The 23994-nt window shown below is 39.0% G+C and overlaps 1 protein-coding gene across 5 annotated transcripts in view; it reads right to left on the bottom strand.

The window, feature by feature from the left end:
• PLEKHA8 (pleckstrin homology domain containing A8) overlaps window positions 1–23994 on the bottom strand; it is a 64163-nt gene that overhangs the window by 18960 nt on the left and 21209 nt on the right. For 4 of the 5 annotated variants that reach the window (XM_057732716.1, XM_057732712.1, XM_057732713.1 and 1 more), the window contains 11 exons: window positions 22263–22379; window positions 21102–21257; window positions 19577–19701; window positions 16336–16494; window positions 15257–15297; window positions 13619–13776; window positions 11382–11541; window positions 10889–10974; window positions 7303–7361; window positions 6790–6920; window positions 6203–6273 (listed from right to left, as the gene is read on the bottom strand). In XM_057732716.1, the coding sequence (XP_057588699.1) occupies window positions 6203–6273; window positions 6790–6920; window positions 7303–7361; window positions 10889–10974; window positions 11382–11541; window positions 13619–13776; window positions 15257–15297; window positions 16336–16494; window positions 19577–19701; window positions 21102–21257; window positions 22263–22379 (1263 nt within the window). Of the gene's footprint in view, window positions 1–2509; window positions 2628–6202; window positions 6274–6789; window positions 6921–7302; window positions 7362–10888; window positions 10975–11381; window positions 11542–13618; window positions 13777–15256; window positions 15298–16335; window positions 16495–19576; window positions 19702–21101; window positions 21258–22262; window positions 22380–23994 lie in introns of all 5 variants that reach the window. The other variant, XR_009053291.1, reaches the window with a different exon arrangement.

Raw genomic sequence — 23994 nt, forward strand, 5'->3', positions numbered from 1 at the left:
TAGTTTAAAATAATACAACACTTACTGTTTTTTTCCCGATTTTACAAACAATGCATGTTCACTGTTAAAAAGTATAGAAAATGCAAAAAGGGAAGAACTAAAGAAACCTATAATCATGCCTCCCAGAGATAACCACAGAGGGCATTGTGGCGGTATGTTCTCTTAAGTCTTTCTTCCTATACAGATGCTATTCTTTTCTTCTACTAACAGGCATGATCATTCTGACTTGGAACTGTGGTAGGGAAGTAAAAAGAGATCCATATTTCTTTACAGTATGCAGCAAACAGAGCTGACCACTGTCTTGGTCCCTGAGCCTTTGGCTCCAGAGTTCACCTGGCAGACAAACTGCCTGTTTATAAGGGCTCTGGACCTGGTGCTACTCCAACTTCAGAGACTTTATACCTTTCCTACACCACTCAAAAAAGCCCAGAAACCCTTCTCCCTGCCCCCTTCTATGGGACAGCAAGAAAACAAAGATGCTATGAGTTCAAGTAAGATGGGCAGCCTGCTCTAAGGAAGAGAGAGTGTTTGTACAGCAGCACGATCTGTGTCTCCCACCTGGCCCTTCTAGAGAAGGCAGCTGTTCCTTGCTATGCCTGCATCTCGCCAGAGAAGAGTCCCACTGGGCAAAATGTGGGCCAGGTAGTCTAACAGGGGAAGAGGGAGGCAGAGAATTTCGACGGGGTCCTGACTCAGGCCTAGGAAGACCACTTCTGCAACTGAAAACAAACAAATAAAACTCATAAAAGGAAAAGACTTGCCCAAAGTCCTTAGCTGACTTCTAGGGCTGCAAATATCCTTGCCATGTGAGGCAGCATTAAATTAGGATGAAGTCTAAGCATTGACCTATTTTGGTTACCTAGAGAAGATTAGATAATAAAATATATTAATCTTCCCTGTAATACCCATTCATTATCATAATGCATGTTCTATAATCTGGAAGTATTTTTAGCCTCTGAAAGACATAAATGATTCCCTTCTCCCAGTTCTGTGAAATGTGTCAGTTCCTTAGAAACAGTAAAAATTTCTGAGTAGGAAACATTGACAATCACCTTGCCCAATTCTCTTCCTTTTACGGATGAAAAAAACAGAAGACCCAGAGAGACAGTTACCTGCACAAGGTCACAAAGCTAAAAGCAATGAGAGGTTGGGGCATTCTTGTTACATTAAACCAACTGTTTATTCTTTGTGATAAAACAAAATAATGAAAATGAAAAATGTGACTTCTTTCAGCCATATCCTGAAAAAATTGGAACCTTATGCTATTTATGAAAACAACGCAGATTTGATTTCTTTAACGGTTAGTCAAAAACTTTCTATGAGGTATTTAGAGATTATGCCTCAACCTATTACAGCATCTGAGTGAGAACAATCTTTCCATTACTATTGGTGGATAGCTATTCTGTCCAGGAACAGAATATATGAGAGTGTTTCTCTATTGTAAATCTATAATTGGTAAGAATTTGTAAAGTTACTTTTGATTGTAGAGAGGACAAAGAAGAAATGCAAATCTAAGTTTTAGGAGAGAGCCTGAGAAGTAGACAAGCAAAGCCACAAAAGGTGGAATCAATCATTCACTGAGCTCAGGAAATGAAAATCATCTCAGTTCTGCAAAGAGCTAAAGTAGGAAGTCCTTAGGCAAGAATCAGAAACAAAAAAAGGTTTGGAAGTGAATAAGCGAATAACTGAATAAATCTGAAAATACTGAGTGAAAAAGGAAGAATGTGTATTATGTGACATCATGCACATGAGTTTAAAACATGCAATACATTACTAGATACTGTTTGTGACAAATACACAGTAAAAGTATGAAAACACTGATTATATAATGATAAACTACAAATTCTGGATGAAGATTTTCTTGGAAGTAATGGGGTCATGAGGTAGCAGATGGTATTGTATCTATATATTTGGTCAAATGATAGATATCTGATATAATTTAAATAACCTACTACTAGCAACATACCCCCAAATTCTTTACAGTGACTAAGCTTCGGGTAAAATGAATCGTATGGAGGAAAACCAACTCAATAACCAGTTGACAAGAGATGAAACAAGTACCCAGAGATATCCTTTGTTACCTTCAGTCACCATCGAGATGAAAACTTGTACTGTAAGCCAATTCTGCCATTAGAGGCAGACGCTATGAACAGTTCTGGAAAGGGCATGACTGGATTCACATTCCCCAGTACTTTCAGAATAATTAGTCAAGTTATGATTTGATGTCAAATATTTGATTATGAGTTCTGACTTTATCTCTCTCATATAGTTCTCCTTGTTTGTGAAAGCCTTTCATATTAAATGCATAACTGAGCATCCTTCACATTTTTTTTTTCCTATTCTGTGCTAGAGATCTTGGTTAGGGTAATGTTTACCTGACATTTATGGAATCATTCCAAGGTGAGGGATGCGGCAATATGTTATCCTGCTAAGGGAATAGCGCAGAGCGCATAACATTTAGTACAATGGTGCATGAAATGGCAGAGCAACTTTTCTTCCCTTCACTTACAAGGATGCTTTCCAAAGCCTCTTTTTGATGTGGCAATTGCGAATGGACGGGCTCAGCTATAGGGTGGACCATTAAACACATCCGCCTTGTGTACCCAACTCTCTCCTTAGAATGATCTCTAGAGAATGTCAGAGGACAGAAGAGTTCAGAGTAGCTCTTGGCATGAGACCACCGAAAATATCCCACTCTGATCATCATTATGGAGAATCCAAGTGATGGCTCAAATGCAAAAGGGGTCTTATAAAGCCCAAGGCCTCCTTCCAGTTGCTGAAAATTCATTCTAGGTCACAGAACTGCAGTAATACAATGACTACACACGCATTTTCCAGAGAGTTAATAGATGTCAAGGCTTCCATTGTTTCATTTAGGACTTTTACATATCATCTCCCATTTTCAAAGTCACTAAGACTATACAAGTTTTATGAGCATTTACCTCAAAACCTTTCTTAAGCAGTTTTCAAATTTGAGAGTGTCATCCAAGGTTTATCCTTAATTTATCCCTACTAATTGTCTTGCTGTCCCTAGGTTAGAAAAAATTTTCAGCCATTGGATAACTAGCCAATTATCATGAAAAGGAGGCAAAATTAACTGATGCTGTGGGTGACTAATTCAGTAGTTTTATTCCTGCTTATTTAATAATCACTTAGATGCAGTCGAAATTCTGAAATAACTAAATGTAGCCTAGTGACAGGTGAGCTTCAACATTCCAGCTCTAGATGAACGGGTCTCAAACTTTAGCGTGGATTAGAATCACTTGAATGACTAGTGAACACACGCATTGCTGGGCTCCACCTCGGTTGTTTCTTAGTCAGCAGGTGTCAAGTGGGACCCAGTAGTCTGCATTTCTAATAAGTCTTCAGGTGATGAAGATGTTGCTGTCCTTTGACCACTTTGAGAACCACTGATCTAGATCTGAGACCCTAGGGAAAGTACTTATCCTCTCTAAACCTCAGTTTACTTGCTGTAAAAGGGGAGTACTCAGAAGGTTAAATGTTTACGGAGAACCCAGCGTTGTGCCAACACTGGGTGCTCTATAAATGGTAGCTATTATTACAATAACTCAAATTCAATTTTAGAATAAAAAATGCAAGCTGATTTGCCCATATATGGCATACAAATTGCACATACCTACTCTTTTACCTACATACCCAAACTATCTCATTTCAGACAACGTATCAGTTCTACTTACAAAGCCTGTGATTTCAAAATGAGAAAAAAGCCAGTAATCCAGAAGAAATATGCATCAAGGAGCCTAAGGGTTCTGAATAATCAACGTGTAAATGTTTCTCATAAAGTTCTTAGTTGTTTGCACAGAGCTTGTTGTGTCTGTGTTTAGAGGGGAGGGGGCTGGCTTGGGGAGCTTTATCTTTCCACATTGGACAGCAGCAGGAAACTAAGGATCCCTATAAGCAAAGATGATTTAAACCATGAAAACCTCTGAAGTAATCCTGAGCATCAGGATGAAAATCTCAAATTTATAGTCTCCTTTCCCTTTCCACTGAAAATACTCCAGTGGGGAAGAGAGGGAAGGAAAAGCTGAGATCGGCTGTGATTATTTCAGTTTTGAAGCAGCATTTACCCTTCAAGTCTCCTCTCTCCTCACAAACTCAACAACATCTTTAGGCCCAGCCTGCAAATCAAGTAAAAGGTAGGGTAGGAAAGGAGGCAGAATTAGAGATGGGGCAGGGCAGAAAGGGTATATCCTTAACTTCCTCTCCACCTCCAAAGGGCAAAGCTCTTCTTTTCACTTGCTAGTGTCCCGTAAGCAGTTAGGTTCTCCTCCATCCCAGCTCCAGCAGAGGGGTAATGAGATTAGTATCCCCCACTTCCGCTCACACAGCCAGCCATCACAAAGCAGTAGCAACCTGTCACATGTGGAGTCCACCAGGTACACAGGGCTGAATCCTATATCTTCTGCATTTCCTGCAGGTGGTGGAGTCTTCCTCCCAGTGTGAAATTTCCATACTAAGAAGTCAGTCTGGAGAGAAATTTCAGGCTTGGCAACTGAGCTTTGTAACTTTCCATTTGTGACTCAGGACAAATAAGCCCCATTCTCTGGTAGGTTATTAACTTTGTATATGTCATGATGATGAGAATATAAATAACAAAAGAAGCTAACCTCTATTAAGTGCTTATTATGTACCAAATTTCTAATCTTTTCACATGTATAAACCTACTTAATCTTTACAACAATCTTACTAGGGAAATCAAATCATCATTCCATCTTATAGATGAGGAAACTGAGGCACAGAAAGGTTAAGTAAATTGCCTAAGGGCACAACATTATCCAGAAAGCCCATGATCTTAATACTCCACAAAGTCATAAAGTCTGATAGATACTGGTTAGGGGGTCCTAATAGTCATGGGGAATATATTTTTAGTACTGAAATCAGAACACATAGGGGAGAATACATCTGAGACAATCCTGAAAATTCAAGGATGTATGAAAAACACCAAAATGCAGGTAGCTCAGGGATGGTGGAGAAGACCTTTTGTGGGAGAAATGAGGACCTTAGAGCTGGAGATCCTAAAGTGACCCTGCTTCAGATCCTTTGTGGTTTTAGCATGTCTTTTAATATTTCAGAATTTCAGTTACCTAACCTGTAAAAATGAACTGATGTGAGGATTAAGTTGTCTGTACACTGTTACAGAAATATCAGCTTTTATTGTTTCATGGCACATCAGTTAGTTTCTAGATAGGGAGGCCAGGGAAAGTCATGGGGGGGCAGGTTCCCTCAGGACTCATGAACCAAAGGGAGAACTAACAAAAGGAAGAACTCACCCCTGACGCTGATAAAATGCTGCGTGAACACTGGCTCCTCCTCCCCAGCAGAAGCACCTAATTTATTCATTTCACTATTTATAATCATGGCTGTTTAGAGCCTGACCATGTGCTTCTCTACATCATAATAATATAGCTTCAAAGTAACACGGAATCTCATTCCCACCCACTTGCTCGCTCACCTCAATGCCCATCCTGGAAGGATTTCCTAGAGACCTAGATTGAGACTTTAGTCAGTCTGTTGGTAGCACTATGAGGATGCTTCCGAGTCTTCAATGTTTTCCAAAAGTGGTCTGATAGGTGCATTGATCCACCCATCTATCCACCCACCCACCCAATGTTTATTAAGTACCTACTATGTTCCAGTCACTGCATTAAGGTGCTGAAGATATAGGACAATCTCCTTTGACCAAAGCCTTCATCCCAGTCTCAACAACCACCACAAAGATGGGGCACATAGGGTACTTGAGGAATACAAGATGATGACCAACCCTTCATCTCACTCCAGAGCAAATTCCCAGGTTTCCCCACACCCTCCCTTTTATGGTCTCCAAAACTAGCTTCTCTTTGGATATTGATTTTAGAAAACTACACAGTATCTCAAGATTAATTTAGGAAGAACTAACTTCTTAAAAATATTAGGTTTCTCCATTAAGAGTAAAAGATGGCTCTCTGTTAATTTAGCTCTTCTTTAAGATATACTGACTTTTAGTAAGTTAGATCTAGATTACCAGTTCACCATCTCATGGGTTCTTTTTTAACAAAGCATGTACGAAACAAACAATTAATAATAATGAAATAGAAAAAAAAAAACAAAATCAGACCTTGAAAAGCATACTCTGTCTCCTCCTCCGGGGGTCTCCATTTCACATCTTATTCAATTAATCAATCAAAATGTTAAGAACACTTACTCAGGGCTGTCTGGATGTCCTTTTCTCCATTTTTCACTTCTGTCAAAAATCCCTTCAAAAATTTTAGACCTCTAAAACAAAAAAGAGGAAGAAATGTTATTTTCAAAGTTCACTGATGTTGAGTGGGTATGAAGAAATGGCAGACATCAGCTTCTTTTTCAATAATATCTTGGGCACAGCAATAAACAAGTCATGTGGCAGTCCTTGCTAAGTTTCTTCCCTGTGACTTCCCTTTGGCTTGCTTTAGACCATTCTTATCTAAAATACCTAAACAGTGGTTTTCAAAATGTTTTCCCAGGACCAGCAGCTTCAGCATCACCTGGGAGCTTGTCAGAAATGCAAATTCTGGAGCCCCACTCCAGACGTACTGAATCATAAACTGTGGGTTTTGGGTGGAGCAATCTGTATTTTTTAATAAGCCCTCCAGGCGATTCTGATGCAACTACAGCTTGTGATCCACCAACTTAAAGGCTACACAGTCGGGTTACAGCCTTCACTCAGAAGTAGCCTCTTTTACATACAAGCTTTTGCAGGTAACATTTCAACTAAGCTAGGTTTTAACTGCTGAGCCACCCCAGCTGCCTTACCTCTTCAGCCACAAGAGGGCTTCTGTAGCTGAGTTCCTAACCTGGGCTACGTCAGCCTCTACTTCGTGCAGCACTATCTTCTGGAGTGTGGTAAACTCTTCTTTGTTGGTAATATACTTCTGATTTACTTTCTGCAGGAGAAGCAGGGAAATAACCTAGGTTAAAAGTGCTAAAGCTATCAAGCAAGTCAGCTTACTTTTGAAACAAGTTTGTCAAGCAGGCCTCTGAGAAATCAAAATAAATTGAGCCTCTGTTACCTTCTTCCTTATGTTTTCCAAGTAATCTGTTTTATTTGTTTGAGAATTCTTATTAGGCTTAAGCTAGAATTAAATAGTTTGAGGGTTTTAAAGTATTGTTTTTAAAGTATTTTCTCCTGTGAGGAAGATTCTTACAGCTGGCCTATACTTTTCATCTTGAGTATAAAACTCAACAATCATTTGTTTCTGCATGAGATTTCATGCAACTACTCCCTCCAAATATACAGTCTCCACAAAGACAAGCCAGTATATTCACCTTAATATTTCCAACTAGATCCATTTTAACAGGAGCAAATACCGTAGGGCCAAGTTTGTCTAGAAAAAAAGATTGAAAACATCTTTGAAAAAGCAATTTTTTCAAGTGGAAAATATTTTCTATAGTAGCAATGAATTTAACTGCCCCCCCCAAACTTTTATTTTTTGCTTTTAAATCATTTTCTAAACAAAAGCTTCAAAGCCTTCTGAGTCACTGTCACTGCTTTTTTCTACTGCACTGAAGTAACTATAATAAGGCCCTAAGGGCAGGTGAGGATAATCTTCTAAGTTTAGAATTCGTATTATAAGCCTTAGGGCCGCACTGTCCAATATGGTAGCTAGTAGGTATGTGGCTACCGAGCACTTCCAACGTACTTATTCTAAACTGAAATATGCTGTAAGTATAAATATATACCAGATTTCAAAGACTTAGTACCCAAAAAAAAGAACGCAAAATATCTCATTAATGATTCTTTTATATTGATTCCATGTTCAGATGATATATTGTATACACCAAGTTAGATAAAATACATTATTAAAATTAGTTTTATCTGTTTTGCTTTACAATTTTAATATATCTACTAGAAAATTTAAAATTATACATGTAGTTTGAATATTTTTGTTGGATAAGAGCAACTAAAAAAAGTAACGCAAAGGGATATAGCCAAAAAGCCAAAAGAAAAAATATAATAAAATTCTAAAAAATACTTGACTCATCCAAAAGAAAGGCAGTAACAAAGATAGGTAGCTAAAAAGCTAAAAGAGGAAATAAAATAGAATATGAAAAAATAATTGATTAATTGGCTAGAAATCAAGAAAGGAGTAAACAAGGAAGAACAGATGAGACAAACAGACAATAAATAGCAAGATGGTAGAAACAGACAGCAAGATAGCAGGTTTAAATTTACCCAAACAATGTAATTTATTGCACTAAGTACAGGAAAAAAAATGACAATTTCAATAAACACAGAAAATACATTTTGTAAAATTAACTCATTTGTGATTATAAAAACAACTCAATGTACAGGTCAATTGTATCTATATGCCATTAATAAACAATTGGAAAATGAAATACTTTTCATGATAGCATAAAAAAACATAAAGTTCTACAGTTTATTCGTAACAAAAGATGTGTGAGACTTTTACACTATACAAAACATTGCTGTGAAAATAAAGAAGACCTAAGTAAATGGAGAGACACAGCCCATTCATGGATTAGAAGACTCAATGTTGGACTTCCTAGGTGGCACAGTGGTTAAGAATCTGCCTGCCAACGCAGGGGACACGGGTGTGATCCCTGCCCCAGGAAGATACCACATGCCGTGGAGCAACTAAGCCTGTACGCAACAACTATTGAGCCTGTGCTCTACAGCCCGTAAGCCACAACTATTGAGTGCATGTGCTGCAACTATTGAGCACGTGCCTAGAGCCTGTGCTCCGCAACAAGAGAAGCCACCAAAATGAGGAGCCTGTGCCTCTCAACAAAGAGTAGCCCCTTCTCACTGCAACTAGAGAAAGCCCATGTGCAACCACAAAGACCCAACACAGCCAATAAAAAAATAAATAAATAAAAATTAAAGAAAAAAAAAAGACTCAATGTTATTTAAGATGTCAATTTCCTATTAACTGGTTTACAGATTCAACATAATCCTAATCAAAATCCCAACAGTTTTTTTAATAGAAATTGAAAAGCTAAAATTTATATGGATATGCAAAGGACCTAGAATTACCAAAACACCTTGAAAAGAAAGGACAAAACTGGAAGACTTACATTATCTAATTTCAAGCCTTACACAGTAATTAAGCTACAGTAATACTGGGATAAGGAAAAACAAATAGATCTTTGAAACAGAAGACAGTCCAGAAATAGACCTAGACTAATAGGGTCAGCTGGTTTTCAAAAAGCTGCCAAAATAATGCAAAAGGAAAAAAAAGATGCTTTTTCAACAAATGGTTCTTGAACAACCCGATAAAGGAAAAAAAAAAAAAGGAATCTCAACCCTTACCTCATACCACATAAAAAACTAATCCCGAGATGGATCACAGATGTAGACATAAAATCAAAACTAAAGAGTGTAGAAGACAACACAGAAGAGTATCTTCACGACCTTGGAGATAAGCAAAGATTTTTTTTAGGATACTGAAAGCACTAACTATAAAAGAAAAAAAGATAAATTGGATTTAATGAAAATTAAAAACTCTACTCTTCAAAAGGCATCATTAAGAAAATAAATGAACAAGCAACAGTATGGGGGAAAATATTCATAACGTGCATATCTACAATGAAATGTTATTCAGAACGTACAAAGAACCCTTTCAACTCAATAATAAAAAGAAAATTAACCAACTTTTAAAAATGGGTTAAAGATTTGAATGGACTTCACAATGGAAGAGATAGCAATGGTCGATAACTATATGAAAAGGTGCTCAACATCATTAGTCATCAGGGAAATACAAATTAAAGTCACAATAAGATAACACCAAACACTCACAGGAATGGCTAAAGCCAAAAATACTGACACCACCAAGTGCTAGTGAGGATATGAAGCAACCAGAATATTCATACACTGCTGCTGGAAGTGTACGATGGTGCAACCACTCTTTATGAAATTAATTAATAAACCCTATGAATCAGCAATTCCACTCCTAGGTATTTACTCAAGAAAAATGAAAACACGTGCCTAAAGACACAAAAATGTTCAGAGCAATTTCACTTATGATAGCCCCAAACAAAAAACTACTCAAATGTCTATCGGTAGGAGAATGAATAAACAAATTAGGGTACACTCACTTAATAAAATACTATTCAACCATAAAAAGGAATGAGCTACTAGTACATGTAACAACAAAGATGAAAACATTATACGAGAGTATAATGCAAGAGTACGCAACATGATTCCCTTTATACCAAATTTTAGAACATGCAAAACCAATCTATGGTAACAAAAATCAGTATGATTGCCTTGGGCTGGGTGACAGATTGGGGAATGACTGGCATAGGGAACGTTCTGGTGTGACGAAAACATTCTCTGTCTTGATAGAGGTGTGCATTATATAGGTAGATGCATTTGTCAAAACTCACTGAATTATAATAGTTAAGTTCTATGCAAGATACACCTCGATTTAAAAGAGATACAGAGTTAAATGGATTATATTGCAAATTTTAACACATTAGCAATTCCTAGTACTACTGGCTCTATAAGAAGTAAATGTAATTTAAACTTAAAGTTATATATATAATTGTTTAAAATCTGAAAAAAGTTTTAGCTGATAAAATATTTTTTCATAGTACCAATGGATTTAAAGATCTGTTCCTCAACAGCTTTCACTTTTGCTCTTCAGTATAATTCCTAGAATTTTTTCATTATACAACTCTGAGATGAACGTTAATCATAATTAGAAATGAAATGGAAATATGCAATAATGCTTAAGGTCACACAGTTTTAACTGTATATGGCTGGTGATAAGAAGAGGTAGATAAGGGTCACCTCACTGTACACATAGTTCAGCATATTTCCATTACAAAATAACTGCAGTGAAACAGATTCCAGGGACTGATGAATTTAAGGCAAATCCAGCAATCTTACCTAACACTGGAACCACAGCATAACATGATGCTAAGAATGCTTCTGTGGGAATGCCACTGTCTTCCAGAAGTTCAATGTCACTAAAGCTAAACAATTTGGTGATACAGAGGAGAAAAGATTGAAAACACAACATGAGCATGCTCTGCAGTTCAGAGGTAGTCATGAAAACAGCTGGTAGGTCAAATCATTTAGCCTCATTTCACAGATATGTCCCAGTGACTGTTTTTCTATTATAATTCAGTCTAATAAAATTATTTTCTAAAGATAATCCAACAAAGCAAGCTAAAACTTACTGACAGAGTATAATATACTCTTACAATCCAATCCCTTCTTATCCACTGCTTCAGACAAGGTGAGCAGTAAAGCAGATACTTGGTATGCCACATTCTCTATTCTGTTAGGATATGCCATCCCCTGAAAGGAACACCAGGATTGACTTTCCAGAGGGAAAGCTGGTATCCAACTGCCAGTGATTTTAGAGAGTACAGAATACCTGGTGTTCATGGTACTAAAGAAAGTTGGGATGATTTCTTGGCCTTCTTCCCAGGGGGATTCTGGACTGCTGCCTGAGGAGTGTGATTCAGGCTGTGCCAAGTCGCTATCACGATTTCCCAGGTTTTCCTCCCCATCTTCCTTCATCATTTCACATTGGACTGTAAAGCAGAAGATACCTATTACTAACCGTTTATTTATTACAAAGAGTAATATATATATTCATTGTATGTTCCCAGCTGAGGTTGAACAAGGTGACACTCTGCCTTCTTGTTTCCCCTTTCATACTGTACACAAATGTGTTTATTTAGTGCCATTTTTTTTTTTTTTTGCATTTTTGTGCATTTGTTGTTGATTTTGCTGTTAAAACCCCCCAAGTGTAGTGCTGTCTAGTGTTCCTAAGCACATGAAGGCTGTGATGTGCCTTATGGAAAAACACGTTATATAAGCTTATATAAGATAAGCTTCATTCAGGCATGAGTTACAGTGCCATTGGCAGTGGGTTCAATGTTAATGAGTCAACAATATACAGTAAACAAGGCGTCTTTTGTTCTTTTTCCTTTGGGAGGAGAAAGGATTCTTTTCTTTTAAAACTTTTATTAGAGTATAGTTGGTTTACAATGTTGTGTTAGTTTCAGGTGTACAGTAAAGTGAATTGGTTAAATATATACATATATTTACTCTTTTTTAGATTCTTTTCCCATACAGGCTATTACAGAGCATTGAGCAGAGTCCCCTTTGTTATACAGTAGGTCCTTATTAGTTATCTATTTTATGTAGATTTCAATCCCAATCTTCCAATTTATCCCTCCCCCCAACAGGGAGTTTTTAAACAGAAACATACATAAAACAACAGTATCTTCTGATTAGTTGATGAAAATGTGAAGAGAGGCTTGCAGGAACCTAACCATGTACTTCCCCTAGCTGCAAAGGTTCAGTATTTGCTAATTCAGTGTCTGCAGTGACTTTATAGAACATAACTACCATGAATAATGAGAATTAACTGTAATATCATAAAGGACATCCCCATCTACATATATTTGTCCTTAAATCTGACCATTCCCTGAGGACAAATTCTTAGAAGAAAACTATTGGGTCAAATAAATTATAATACTGTTCTAATAGAAATTCTCCTGTCTTCATAATTTACTCAAGGGATAAAACTTCAGTGATGTATGGATTGCTTGCTGCAGATTAACAGCTATGAAAATGCATTTTTTCTTCCCCGCCATGCACCAGAGATGAGGAGGAAACTTTTAAAAAAATTTATTTTCAAACTATTTAATACACACTTAGGGGGCTTCCTAGGTGGTGCAGTGGTTAAGAATCTGCCTGCCAATGCAGGGGACATGGGTTCGATCCCTGCTCCAGGAAGATCTCACATGTAGCAGAGCAACTAAGCCCATGAGCCACAACTACTGAGCCTGTGTGCCGCAACTACTGAAGCCCACCCATGTAGAGCCTGTGCTCTGCAACTAGAGAAGCCACAGAAATGAGGAGCCTGAGCAGCACAACGAAGAGTAGCCCCCATTTGCCACAACTAGAGAAATCCCACGGGCAGCAACGAAGACCCACACAGCCAATAAATTAATTAATTATTTTAAAAAAATACACACTTACAACACAATTAAAATCTCTAAGATGGTTGTCATGGACTGATCTGAAGTTGGTTTTAGTGGTTAGAGCCAATAAAATTATTAAATCCAAAAGGGCAGCATTTTCAACTACAGGTTATTACCTGAAATTTGGGAATTTGGCTTGATGAACACAGAGACGGCCAGGTGAAAATCTGACAGTGGTTGATGAAATCTGACATCCTCAGGCCTTACCAGAAACCAGGATGGAAAACTGAACTGCTATAACTTTGCAGACGCTTTAAGTCTCACATCACAGACTATGTTCAAAGGACTTTAAAATTCTGAGCAGAAGGCCCCAATACTCACACTCTGTAAAAAGTCAGCACAGACAGCTACAGCTCACTGAAGCGCAGGAACAACCCAGCTAAGAACAGTGAGTGGAAAAACTCCTCTTCATTCTGCCTTTCCAACACAGAGGTCAGATAGGATGGCAAATGTTTTCAAGTGACCTGTGTTATCTAATGAACATCTGCTTTGGGAGCTACCCAGCATGCTGTCTGTCTTGAGGTCAATCCCTATCAAGTGTCACATCATGGATAATGAATCAAAGCCGCACGATCCTTTTATTCAATGGTTTGCTTCACATCTTTTTTGTTTTTACCTGTCATATTATCATCTGTATTCTCTTCACTTGATATGCTGCCATCTGTCTCTGCAGGTTTCAAACACAAGGAACTCTTGTTTCTCATTAGGATTTCTTCATCATCATTTATTTCCATATTTAAAGATCCATTCTCACAACTGGTTAACTCCATTTGCCTAAAATTTTTTTTAAAAGGAAAAAAGCCAAAAAAAAAAAAAAAAAAGGAAAAATGCCAAAATGTCCAATTATTTGGTCATAAATAGAGTACACAGATCTTATTCTAAGGGATGGGGAAGGGTTCACAATTACCAACTTCTTTTAACACTGATTAAAAAACAGAATTGTTAAATCAAGCCAAATCTCTCACCCGACCCTTCTGCCTCCAAGGCAGGTATCGTCCTGTGTTGGGAGCTGGCCTGTCTCCAGGTGAAGTTCAGAAACTTAAGAGCCATTCATGGCTCTGCATGTATCCTCAGCTGACTCAAAATTCCTGTTCCCCACCAGCAACAGGAAATATTCATTGACAGCTCTTTGGTTTTCAATCAGCTTTTCTCACTTTCCTCAGCTTCTCCCTGGGAGGTTTTTTCTCTCTCCTCAGTTCTCAAATCACTGGCCACTTCCATTTGTTTGCCTAACATTTAACTGTCTAGAAGCCACAAGCTGTGGTCAAGGAAGGCAGAAAAAACCTGGGAGGATACACTACATCCTGAGGATCTGTTGCTCTTCAGGATAACAAAAAAGGCTATTTAACATGCCAGTGAAATAGCTGATTCTGTTAAAGGGACAATCATAATATCTTATTATAAATAACTAGACTCGGCCAAATTAGAACAAAACCATTTTCTTCTATATAAAAATAAAGGGAAAAGGTCCCAGGTACATGGTGACTCCAGGAAATGCATTTGTTTTTCTAAAAAATACCATATTTCAACTTAGCAACTAAAAATATAGGCGTATACTGATGAAATACCTTGAAAGAAAAAAAAAATCTACAAAGATGTTCCTAGTAGAAATATTTATATCAGGAGAAAATTATTAACCAAACTGGGGAACAATCCTTGTATTATAGAAGCAAACAACACTATATAGAGAGATGAAAATATTAAATAATAACTTGACAAATACAGGGACTATGTCAAAATATGGGAATGCTTATATGAAATAATAACTGAATAAAGACCCTAAATAATAGGAAAACAAGTGTGTAAATGTGTACTTTTTTCAATAGTTCAGATTTTCATATTATGTTCTTTTTCCCATCTGTAAAGCTACCTAAGATTTTAAATTTTACACAAAACAAAATAGCACTGTCTTTTTTAATAAAAGCACACTGAAATCAATGCTCAGCTCTTCCATAAGAGAGGAGGTTCTAATACTTAGTACACCACAGAAGTGAACAGTTATTGGATGAAGTAGGTGAGATGAATATCCTGGGGAAATGCAAACATCTTCCCTAGTAGTCAGTGCTGCAGGAAAGAGCCACATTGCTTCAGGCTCACCCCAAAGAGGAAAATCAGATACTGTTACCCTCTGGTATCATTTCAAGTCATGAGAAAAACCACCACATGATAAAAATATTCTCAAAAAAACAACGAATACCAATATTCTTATTTTTATACTTTTAGAAAGAAGAAAAAACAAAAAATGTTACTGTACCTTTCCAATGAATTATGAATCGGTACAATAGGATGTTTCATCTTTAAAAGAAGCAAAGAAAAGAAAATTCACATGTTAAACTCCCAACAGAATATCCTTAAGAGTTTTATCACATACGAAAGAGGTAAATATGATCATAACACACACTGCCCGACTCAAGAGCAATAATTTGAGGTCCTCCCAAAAGAAAGGAGTCATTGATCCCAACCAATCTTTCACAGTTATTCAAATAGGGGTACCCAAATTTCTAAGAAAAAGGAAGATGGTCTTTTGAAGGCCCTAATTACCATATTTAAACCCTCAGTGGTTGGCTTTCTTGTAATTACAGTTATGCTCATTAAATATTATTAAATACCAAACTATTATACAGCATTGTAACAAACACTGGAAGTATAAAGGTAAACAGTATGGAGTTCTTGGCTTTAAGGTAATTTCAATATAGAATGAGGCTAAAATAGGGGTATGCGTAGAGGAAGAAATCTTAGCGCAACTAAGGAATTCAAGGAAAGAGAGATTAAACTTGAAGGATGAATAAGAACTAACCAGGGAAAGACAGGTGAGAAGGGCATTCTTGGTACTGGGAAATGGCCCAAAGAAGTGGAGTAGCTACAAGTAGTTAATACGTTCAAGCCAGGTTATGGCAAAGAAGGAGGCTGGTGACATGGGAGGGGGCTGAGGCATTTCGACTTTAACCTGTAGGCAATGAGGGAGCCACTGAAAGGTTTAGGTGAAGTGGTCCAATTGACACTGCATGAATAGAAATACTGCTGGCTGCCTGCAAGAGTCAAGCTGAAGGCAGCTAGTTAGAAGGCTACCACCCATCTCAGCAAGACTCACTGGACAAGGAGGCTGGAGAGAAGAGGCGAGCTACATTAGAGACATGTTCAGGTGGTAAAAGTGCCAACAATAACCGACTGGATATGAGGGACTAAGGGCAGATATAACAGGGGACATAAAAAAAGTCCACTACAAAAATGTCTTTATCAGTTGCCAAAGGATGATGGAGAACATAGCTCAGTATATCAATTTCTTAATTTTTCATTATGCCCTGCTGCAGCCAAGCTGAGCTGGTCTGTTACCTTGTTGGACTTGAGCATTGCCAGCTGAGGTGATCCTGGGGGAGTGCGATAGAGCAGCTCAGAAGTGAAGGCTGCATTTGCGATCTGCATGCATTCTTCCAAAGTCTTCAGAAAAGTATTGCAGGTTGATTTCAGCAGAGTTCCCACATCAATTCCGTCCTACAAAACAACCAGAGTGAAGACTCTTTTATCTTGCCAAAAAGGAAAAAGCCCAAGTGTGGAATGTTCTTAGAGGTTTTTACCCACTACGTAATAATAATAATAATAATAATCATGTACCGGTCTATTTTGCTGGACAAATATGTATATCAGTTATAAAAGAAAAAGACTGAGCAAGTCCAACTTATCTATTAATCATACACAAGCCTTACCCTCAATCTGCCCTTCAAGCTCACCCACCACTCCAACTGAAGGCAACAACTTCTCTCCACTATATGACAGCACTGTCAGGTGCGAGGCACTGAGCCCTCATGGAGTTTCTAGTCTATAAGGGGTGGCAGACACCAAACAATTACACGGACTGAAGACCAGTGGGATCAATGGAAAAATGTCTCCCTCTGTCTGAGAAAAAATGAAGTTCTAGAATAGAAGCATTAGAAACCACAAATCACACATTGTTTGCTTTCAGAATGGGTTTTTTTTGGCTTTCAGTACAGATGAGTCTAAGAGGCTTCAGCAACTGGAATAATTTTGAAATATCTAATCATTTTTTCTCCAAATTATTTCACTTGCTCGGGGTGTTTTCCCTCTGGTTACTGATATCAATAAGTTGGTCAGGAAACTGAGGCTACCCCCTGACTAGAGAGTACGGTAACCACATCTTAGTGATGTTAATGTTACCAGATTGGGCCCAAGATGGAGTCACTCATGCTAAGCCTCACATCAGCAAACCAAAAATTTAACCAAGTTTCTATGCTGGGCTCTCCCAGAAAAGGCAGGCCTTGGTCAACCAATCAGTGCCTGTCTGCTCAGTATAAGTTACTGTACCTACCTGGCTCCAATACTTCCCTTTGCTCCATATAAGAAAACTAACCCTGCTTTTTAACCATTCAGCAAATGCCTAGTATAACTTCCTTGTTCCTGCTTACTTTGGCCCATAAAAATCTCTAGCCTGGCACAGCTCTTCACAGCTCCTTTCTATCTGCTAGATTGGATGCTACCTAATTCATGAATTGCTGAATAAAGCCAATAAGATCTTTAAATTTTACTCAGTTGAATTTTGTTCTTTAACCATGGCCTCTATATTTTCCTCAGTTTTCTAATAAGCTAGATGTTACTGGTCGTGAACCACTATGATTCAGACACCAACTACAATGTGTGGTTTTTTCCATACTACCAAGAAATTCTCGGACACCAGCTGGGTGTCCCATAATTCTGACACAGTTTACCTGGAAACAGTGTTAGATCTCACAGGGTAAGTGCTCAGTCCTACAAGATTGCTCCCCATCCCCACTTCAGACACCAATGTCAAGTTCAGGGTGTTACTTGTGCTAATGACTGATCCACCATAGACTGAAGATTCCAACGACTCCCTCCTTGTGTTTAATTACTTTGCCAGAGCAGCTCACAGAACTAGAGAAACATTTTACTTACTAGATGGCCTATATATTATAAAAAGATATAACTCAGGAACAGCCAGATGGAAGAGATGCACAGGACAAGGCACGTGGGAAGACGCTTGGAGCTTCCATGCTCCGTGAACGTGCCACTCCCCCCAATCAACACATATTTACCAACTTGGAAGCTCTCCAAACCCCATGCTTTGGGTTATAGAAGCTTTGTTAAATGGGCACAATTGATTAAATCATTGGTCAAGGGTGACTGAAGTCAATCTTCAGTCCCTCTCCCCTCCCAGGAGGTGATGGGGTCAGAAGGAAAATTCCAACCCTCTAAACCTTTGGTTGGGTCTACAGTCAACCAGAGTCTCTATCCTTAGGTACCTTCCAATAGTCGCCTCATTAACATAACAAAAGACACCTTTATCATCAGCAGTACAGTAAATTCCAAGGGTTTTTTTTAAGGAGCTCTGTGCCAAAAACTCAACAAAGACCAAACATATATTTCTTATTATAAATCACAATATCACAACCACACAAACACTTCTTTGAATTAAAAATTGCTGTGTTCACTTTTTCCTTTCCCTCTAGACCACGGCTTCTCTACCTTGGCACCACTGGCATTTGCGGCTGGCTAATTATTGGAGCAGGGGACGTAGCGGGAGTGGCTCTCCTGTCCATTGCAGATATTAAGCAGTCCAGCCTCTACCCCTTAGATGCCAACAGCACTCCCTCATTAGTGACAACCAAAAATGTCTCGGACATTGTCCAGTGTCTCCTGAAGACCAAAACTGCTCTGGGTTGAGAATCACTGCTCTAGGCTCTAACATCCCAAGAGCAGGACTTAAGTGTTTTGGTACCCCTCCTATCTCCCTCCCCCAGCAGTGTCTTGTAGACAACAGGCAGTTGCTGAATGAGTAAGAGAGATGCCCAAAAAGTGAATGAAAGTGAGTTATTAGAAAAACTTAGAGCACATAAACTATTAGCAGCATAGTGCTATACTATACTACCTAAGAAAAGTAATTTAAAATCATTAATTATAATCTGCAGATTTTTCATTTTGTAGGCACTGTTTTTCAGATAACTTCTTTGAGAGCAGAGGCCCCTCTCTGGTTAATGTCATTCTTCCAATACACAACTTAACACCAGATAGATCTTTTAATATATCTTTCAGAATGCATAAATAATTTCATTAATAAATGATAAAAAGCACAATCCTTGCTGATGATGGAGAGAAATAAAGCTGAATCTTTGAAAACACTAGCCTCTACTAAAGCAGAATATCTAGTGAAACGAAACCCTGTTACAGTCTCATCAGAGGTGACAGATATGCATTACTAACAGACATGATGTCATCTTAAAGCCACATCAGTAGTGTAGAAATGGCTCTGCTAGACACCTAAGGCTATATTTTAAAAAGTTATGTAAACTGGGGAGATACGTATTTTAGTACATTACTACTAAAGGTTCCAAACGTTGTCAATTAATTAACCCTGAATTCATCCCAGGAAGGAAAACTGTATGATTCCACATGCTGAAATGCACACATTTCTTCTCTTTGTTGAAGTCTGTCACTTTTTTTCTCTGAAAAATAGTAAATTCCAAGGTAGGGATTATGTGAGAATAAGCAGCACCTGTAAGCAACATCTGGTGCTACTTGTCATGTGGCTCAGACACTATTTTACCTCAGAACTGGATACACCAGTTGTGGTCACTTCTTTTGTTTTATCTACTTGCTGAACAAGAAGATCACAGTAGAGTCTTAGTTCCGACATTTTGGTTTTCAAGTTTTCAGTGTTTTCAGCAAACTCTAAACAACAAAATGATGAAAATGTAATTACCAGAATAAATAACTGATATACTAGTTAGTAGGCTATACAGATAAGCGAAATGTAATCTATGCCTAAAGTCAGATGTTTATAGTATGGGTTACAGATATGACATAACTGAAGTTATGGGAGCAAGAAAAGCAGAAAAAGGAGATTTCTAGTCTTCTGAATTATCTACATTATTTCTTGAGCCAACAAATTTAATGATCACCAGTACAGGAAGAAGGAGACAGTATACCTCTGATCCACTTGTGTTAGAACTGGGAACAGAGTCACAGTTCAGAATTTTGGTCTCAGTTCTGCCATAGTTTTGCAATCTGTAAAATGGGGTCACAGCTATCTACCTGCTAACACAGTGCTCAAAACTGGGAAACAGTGTTCTGTAACATGCAATTACCACTAATAAGACAGCTCGTGAATTCAGAGGACTGGTCCAGCACGCTGCCTGGCAAGGCGAATGGCACCCTCTGCACACCCGCTGCTCCTTCACTAGCATGGCACTCCAGCCGACCTGGCGCTGAGGGCTTGGCTATAATTATGACTGCCTCTGCTTTCTTCTCCGTGAAAAAGCTGCACATTACCACCTCATCTGAGTCAGAGCTGCCAGTGTCTAGAATGTCTTCTCAACTTAGCATTAAAAAACAAGCAACAAAGAGGCCATTTTACTGTGTCTACTTGAAAAGTTAATCACATCTGCCATACGTATCATGAGAAGGGTCCCCTGAAACACTTTTTCCCAGAGGCCCTTCTCTCTCACCAATCTTTTCAGGTGTACATTCAAGGCTGGGGGACTGGGAAGGCAGTATGCCCTGGCATTTGTGACCCAGGCAAAATAGAAAGTTATGCCATGGTTCTCAGGAGACCTAACGATGTTGAGTTAAGGAGCATTAAGCAGCAGCAACCTGACAATTAAGTATCCATCTACCCCAAGAAAAGGGAGGGGAAAGCAGGGTGTTACTATAGGAAAACCCAGATCCAAGCCTTCTCTGGCTCAGCTACTCTTTACCAAAAGTCAACATTGTGCCAGATACCTCATGGTAATCCTTCTAAGGTAGGTAATTACCTCTTTTTAAAATATAAGGAAACTGAAGATTAGAGACGTTAAGTGACCTATGCCACGGTCACAAAGCCAGTACCCTACAAAGCCATGATTTGAATCCAGTTGTATCTGACTTCAAAACCTGCACTCTTTCTACTATGACATGCTAAGAAGGAAGAGTCAGGTATAGCTGTTTAAGGTCCACTGAAATATACAACACTTGCATGATATAAAAAGCTGGCTGTAGCTAGGTAGTCAGAAGCAAGATAACAAATATGGAAACCAAGAGATGCCACTAGGTGACTCCCAGGGTTCCCAGACCAGAGGACAATCAATACTTGCCTTTTTCCTTCTGGGTCCTACTGTCTGTCAGGCAAGCCTTGGCTGACCCCAAGGCTACCAGCCACCGCTGTCTCTCAGCCACACTTCTGGCCTTCAGGTAGAAATACTGTTCCCCAGGGATTATCAGGTCCATGCGTGTGTTATCTACAGAATGAACTGGGAGCAAGCATAGGGAAGTTAGAAACCCAGAAGAGCTCTATCTGGGTAGCCTCCACTCCACCCAAATTATTGAGCTTAACTGAGGCCAGTCACTGAGAACTTCTTTCAAGAGAGGATTTCAGCCCTTACTACTTCTCCTAGTTTATTTCTCTCTTCCTAGAGGTTTCTGCTGATGAAGAGGGAAAACTGCAATTGGCTCCAAGGTCTCACCAGGATTTTGGCCTAGAAAAGAATCACCTAAATCTCCTTAGGATCTTTTACAAGAGAGAGGAAAAATCTCTCTTCTGGTGTGTGTGTGTAAAGTATGCTGCTCTGTGGCCAAAAAGGCTTGATGCAAACAAGTAAGGATGTACTCGTTATCTCCTTGGGTTACTGGAAAGCAATCAAGAACACAATACTTTTCCTTTTCTACTTTCCTTCACTAGTCATATCAAAAATGTGAGAATTCCCTTAGGGCCCTTTAGGAGAAGAAATAAGCAAGCCACACTCTCCTTCACTCCGTAAGCCCCATGCCCCAAATTCCCTTCTAATTGGTTTCTGAGCCACATCCTCTCAGCATGTCTCACGACTCTCAAAACCAAGAAGTAAAGGCTGTTTGTAGGTCTCTTAGGTATTTGCTTGTTTAGTTTTGAGTATGGTGGTGGTGATGAGAAGGTGTGTGTGTGTCCCGATTTAAACACAGACGTGTTTGATATTATAATAAAAAGACAAGTAAGCTTAGCAAACTGTCACAAGCTCCAGGTGAGCAGACAACAAAGGAATGAGCACTAGATGGTGGTTAATAAGCACACTGCTCTCATTTATTTTGACTACCTCTTAACCAACCTCCTTGTAAAAACTGGCTGGAGTTTTTGGTCTTACTTGTAAGACATTTTTGGGGACATAACATTATACATCTTTGTACTATGGGAGCAGCAGAGAAAGTCACGCAGAAGCCAGTGCTTTTTTATTTTGGGGGAGAAACAAAGAAAAGTAAAATCCGCAAGCCTCTTGGTTTCTCACCTTGAATTTCACAGACGGCCATCTGGATGCTCCCTTTGCAGCCTTTCCAGGCATCTTCAGGAGAATCATAATAAGATAATATTCCCCCACAGAGAAGGAACCACCGAGGCTGCCAACCTGAAAAATAGAAGCAAGAGCATGGTCTCAATCACTCCTTCCCAGGATACAGGAATAGGACATAACAAAGGATGCTGGATTCTAGCTCCAAGGAACTTACATCCTGGGGGAAAATTCCAAGGGAGAGAAATATGTTAGAAAAGATCTGCATGTTTGATCTCATTTTTGCAAAGATGTCTGGAAGGATCAGCAATAAATATAATGATGATTCTCTAGGTAATGGAATTACTTATGACTTTTATTCCTTCTTTCCCCTAATAGAGTGCTAGTAATCTTTGGTTTTAAATTTTCCTAAGATAAAAGACTACTGTTTTCCAAACACTGTTAACATACTTGCTCTCCTCCCCTCTGGTTAGGAAAAATAATTCCAACTCTAGAAATGAGACAAAAGATTATACTGCCCTTTCAACATCATACAAAGTGCTGTCTAATAAGCCTGCCTAGGGTCATATGATCCCTAGGGAAAGATAACTCTAACTTACTATTTGGTATTGATCCACTGAAATGGAATAATCTTAAAACATTCAAGGGCTTTACTTTTACTTCACAGAATTTCAGGGGACAAACCATATCCAGTGGAAACACCCGTCTTATCGAGTCCTCTTACACAACCTATATTCTAGTCAAACCAAACTTACTTGCTGTATGTGTGCTTCAGGGCTTTTGCTCAAACTGGATCTTCTTCCTAAAATGTCATCCCTGACTATCTCTGGATAAGCCTTGTCAGTCTCTTCAGTCAGATGTATTTTTTCCTTTCTCTGAAATGCCATAGCCCTTTAAGGATACATTTCTCTCACCGGACTCTTCTATGGTTGAGATAGCTAGAGAAGAATGGTAGGGGCTTTGGGCAGAGCCCCAGGAGCTACTCAGGTACATACCTGATGGGCCCTTGGGAATTGATTCACACCAACTAAATACGTAAGTCACCAATTGATGTCAAAATAGTATTGTTAGGGAACCACTGACTGAAAGTGCCCGCCCTGGCCAGGCAGAATAATAACCCCTTGCATGGGTTATCTCACAACAGGAGGTCTCAATAAGAAACAAGGAACTGACAAGCCACCACCAGCTAGAATAAATCAGGAGGGGCCAAAAGGACAGAGGAGACACCAGCCTATAATATGTCCTGTCAACCTCCCAGAAACCCTCACTCTGGAACCCATCATGACTGAGAAATGCGTGCACTGCCAGGAACTGGACTAAACATGGGCACAAGCAAGATGATTAGCCAGAGACAACCAGGGACGCTAACACCATTATGATAAAACCTGAGACTGCAAGCCACGTGGCAGAGCATTTCTTCTGGGTTTCCTTTCCCCGCTGCTCTTCCCCCACGGGGCCCCTTCCCAATCAAGTCTTTTGCTTTATCAGCACGTGTGTCTCCTTGGACAATTCATTTCCAAGTGTTAGGTAAGAGCCCACTCTTGGGCCCTGGAAGGGGTGCCCCTTTTGTTAACAGCATCAATTTACTACGTTATAACAGAAGATGAGTACAGTTCCTGGAGCACCCATAGCCTAAGATCACAGTTCAGGGAAATGACGTTTGTAATCAGGAGGCTGAATGGTCAGCACTAAATCTAAGCTCAGGCACAGGAGTCAGGTGGCAGGCAAGATG

Source organism: Hippopotamus amphibius, chromosome 4, assembly GCF_030028045.1.
Source record: "Hippopotamus amphibius kiboko isolate mHipAmp2 chromosome 4, mHipAmp2.hap2, whole genome shotgun sequence".
In the NCBI taxonomy this organism is placed as follows: Eukaryota; Metazoa; Chordata; class Mammalia; order Artiodactyla; family Hippopotamidae; genus Hippopotamus; species Hippopotamus amphibius.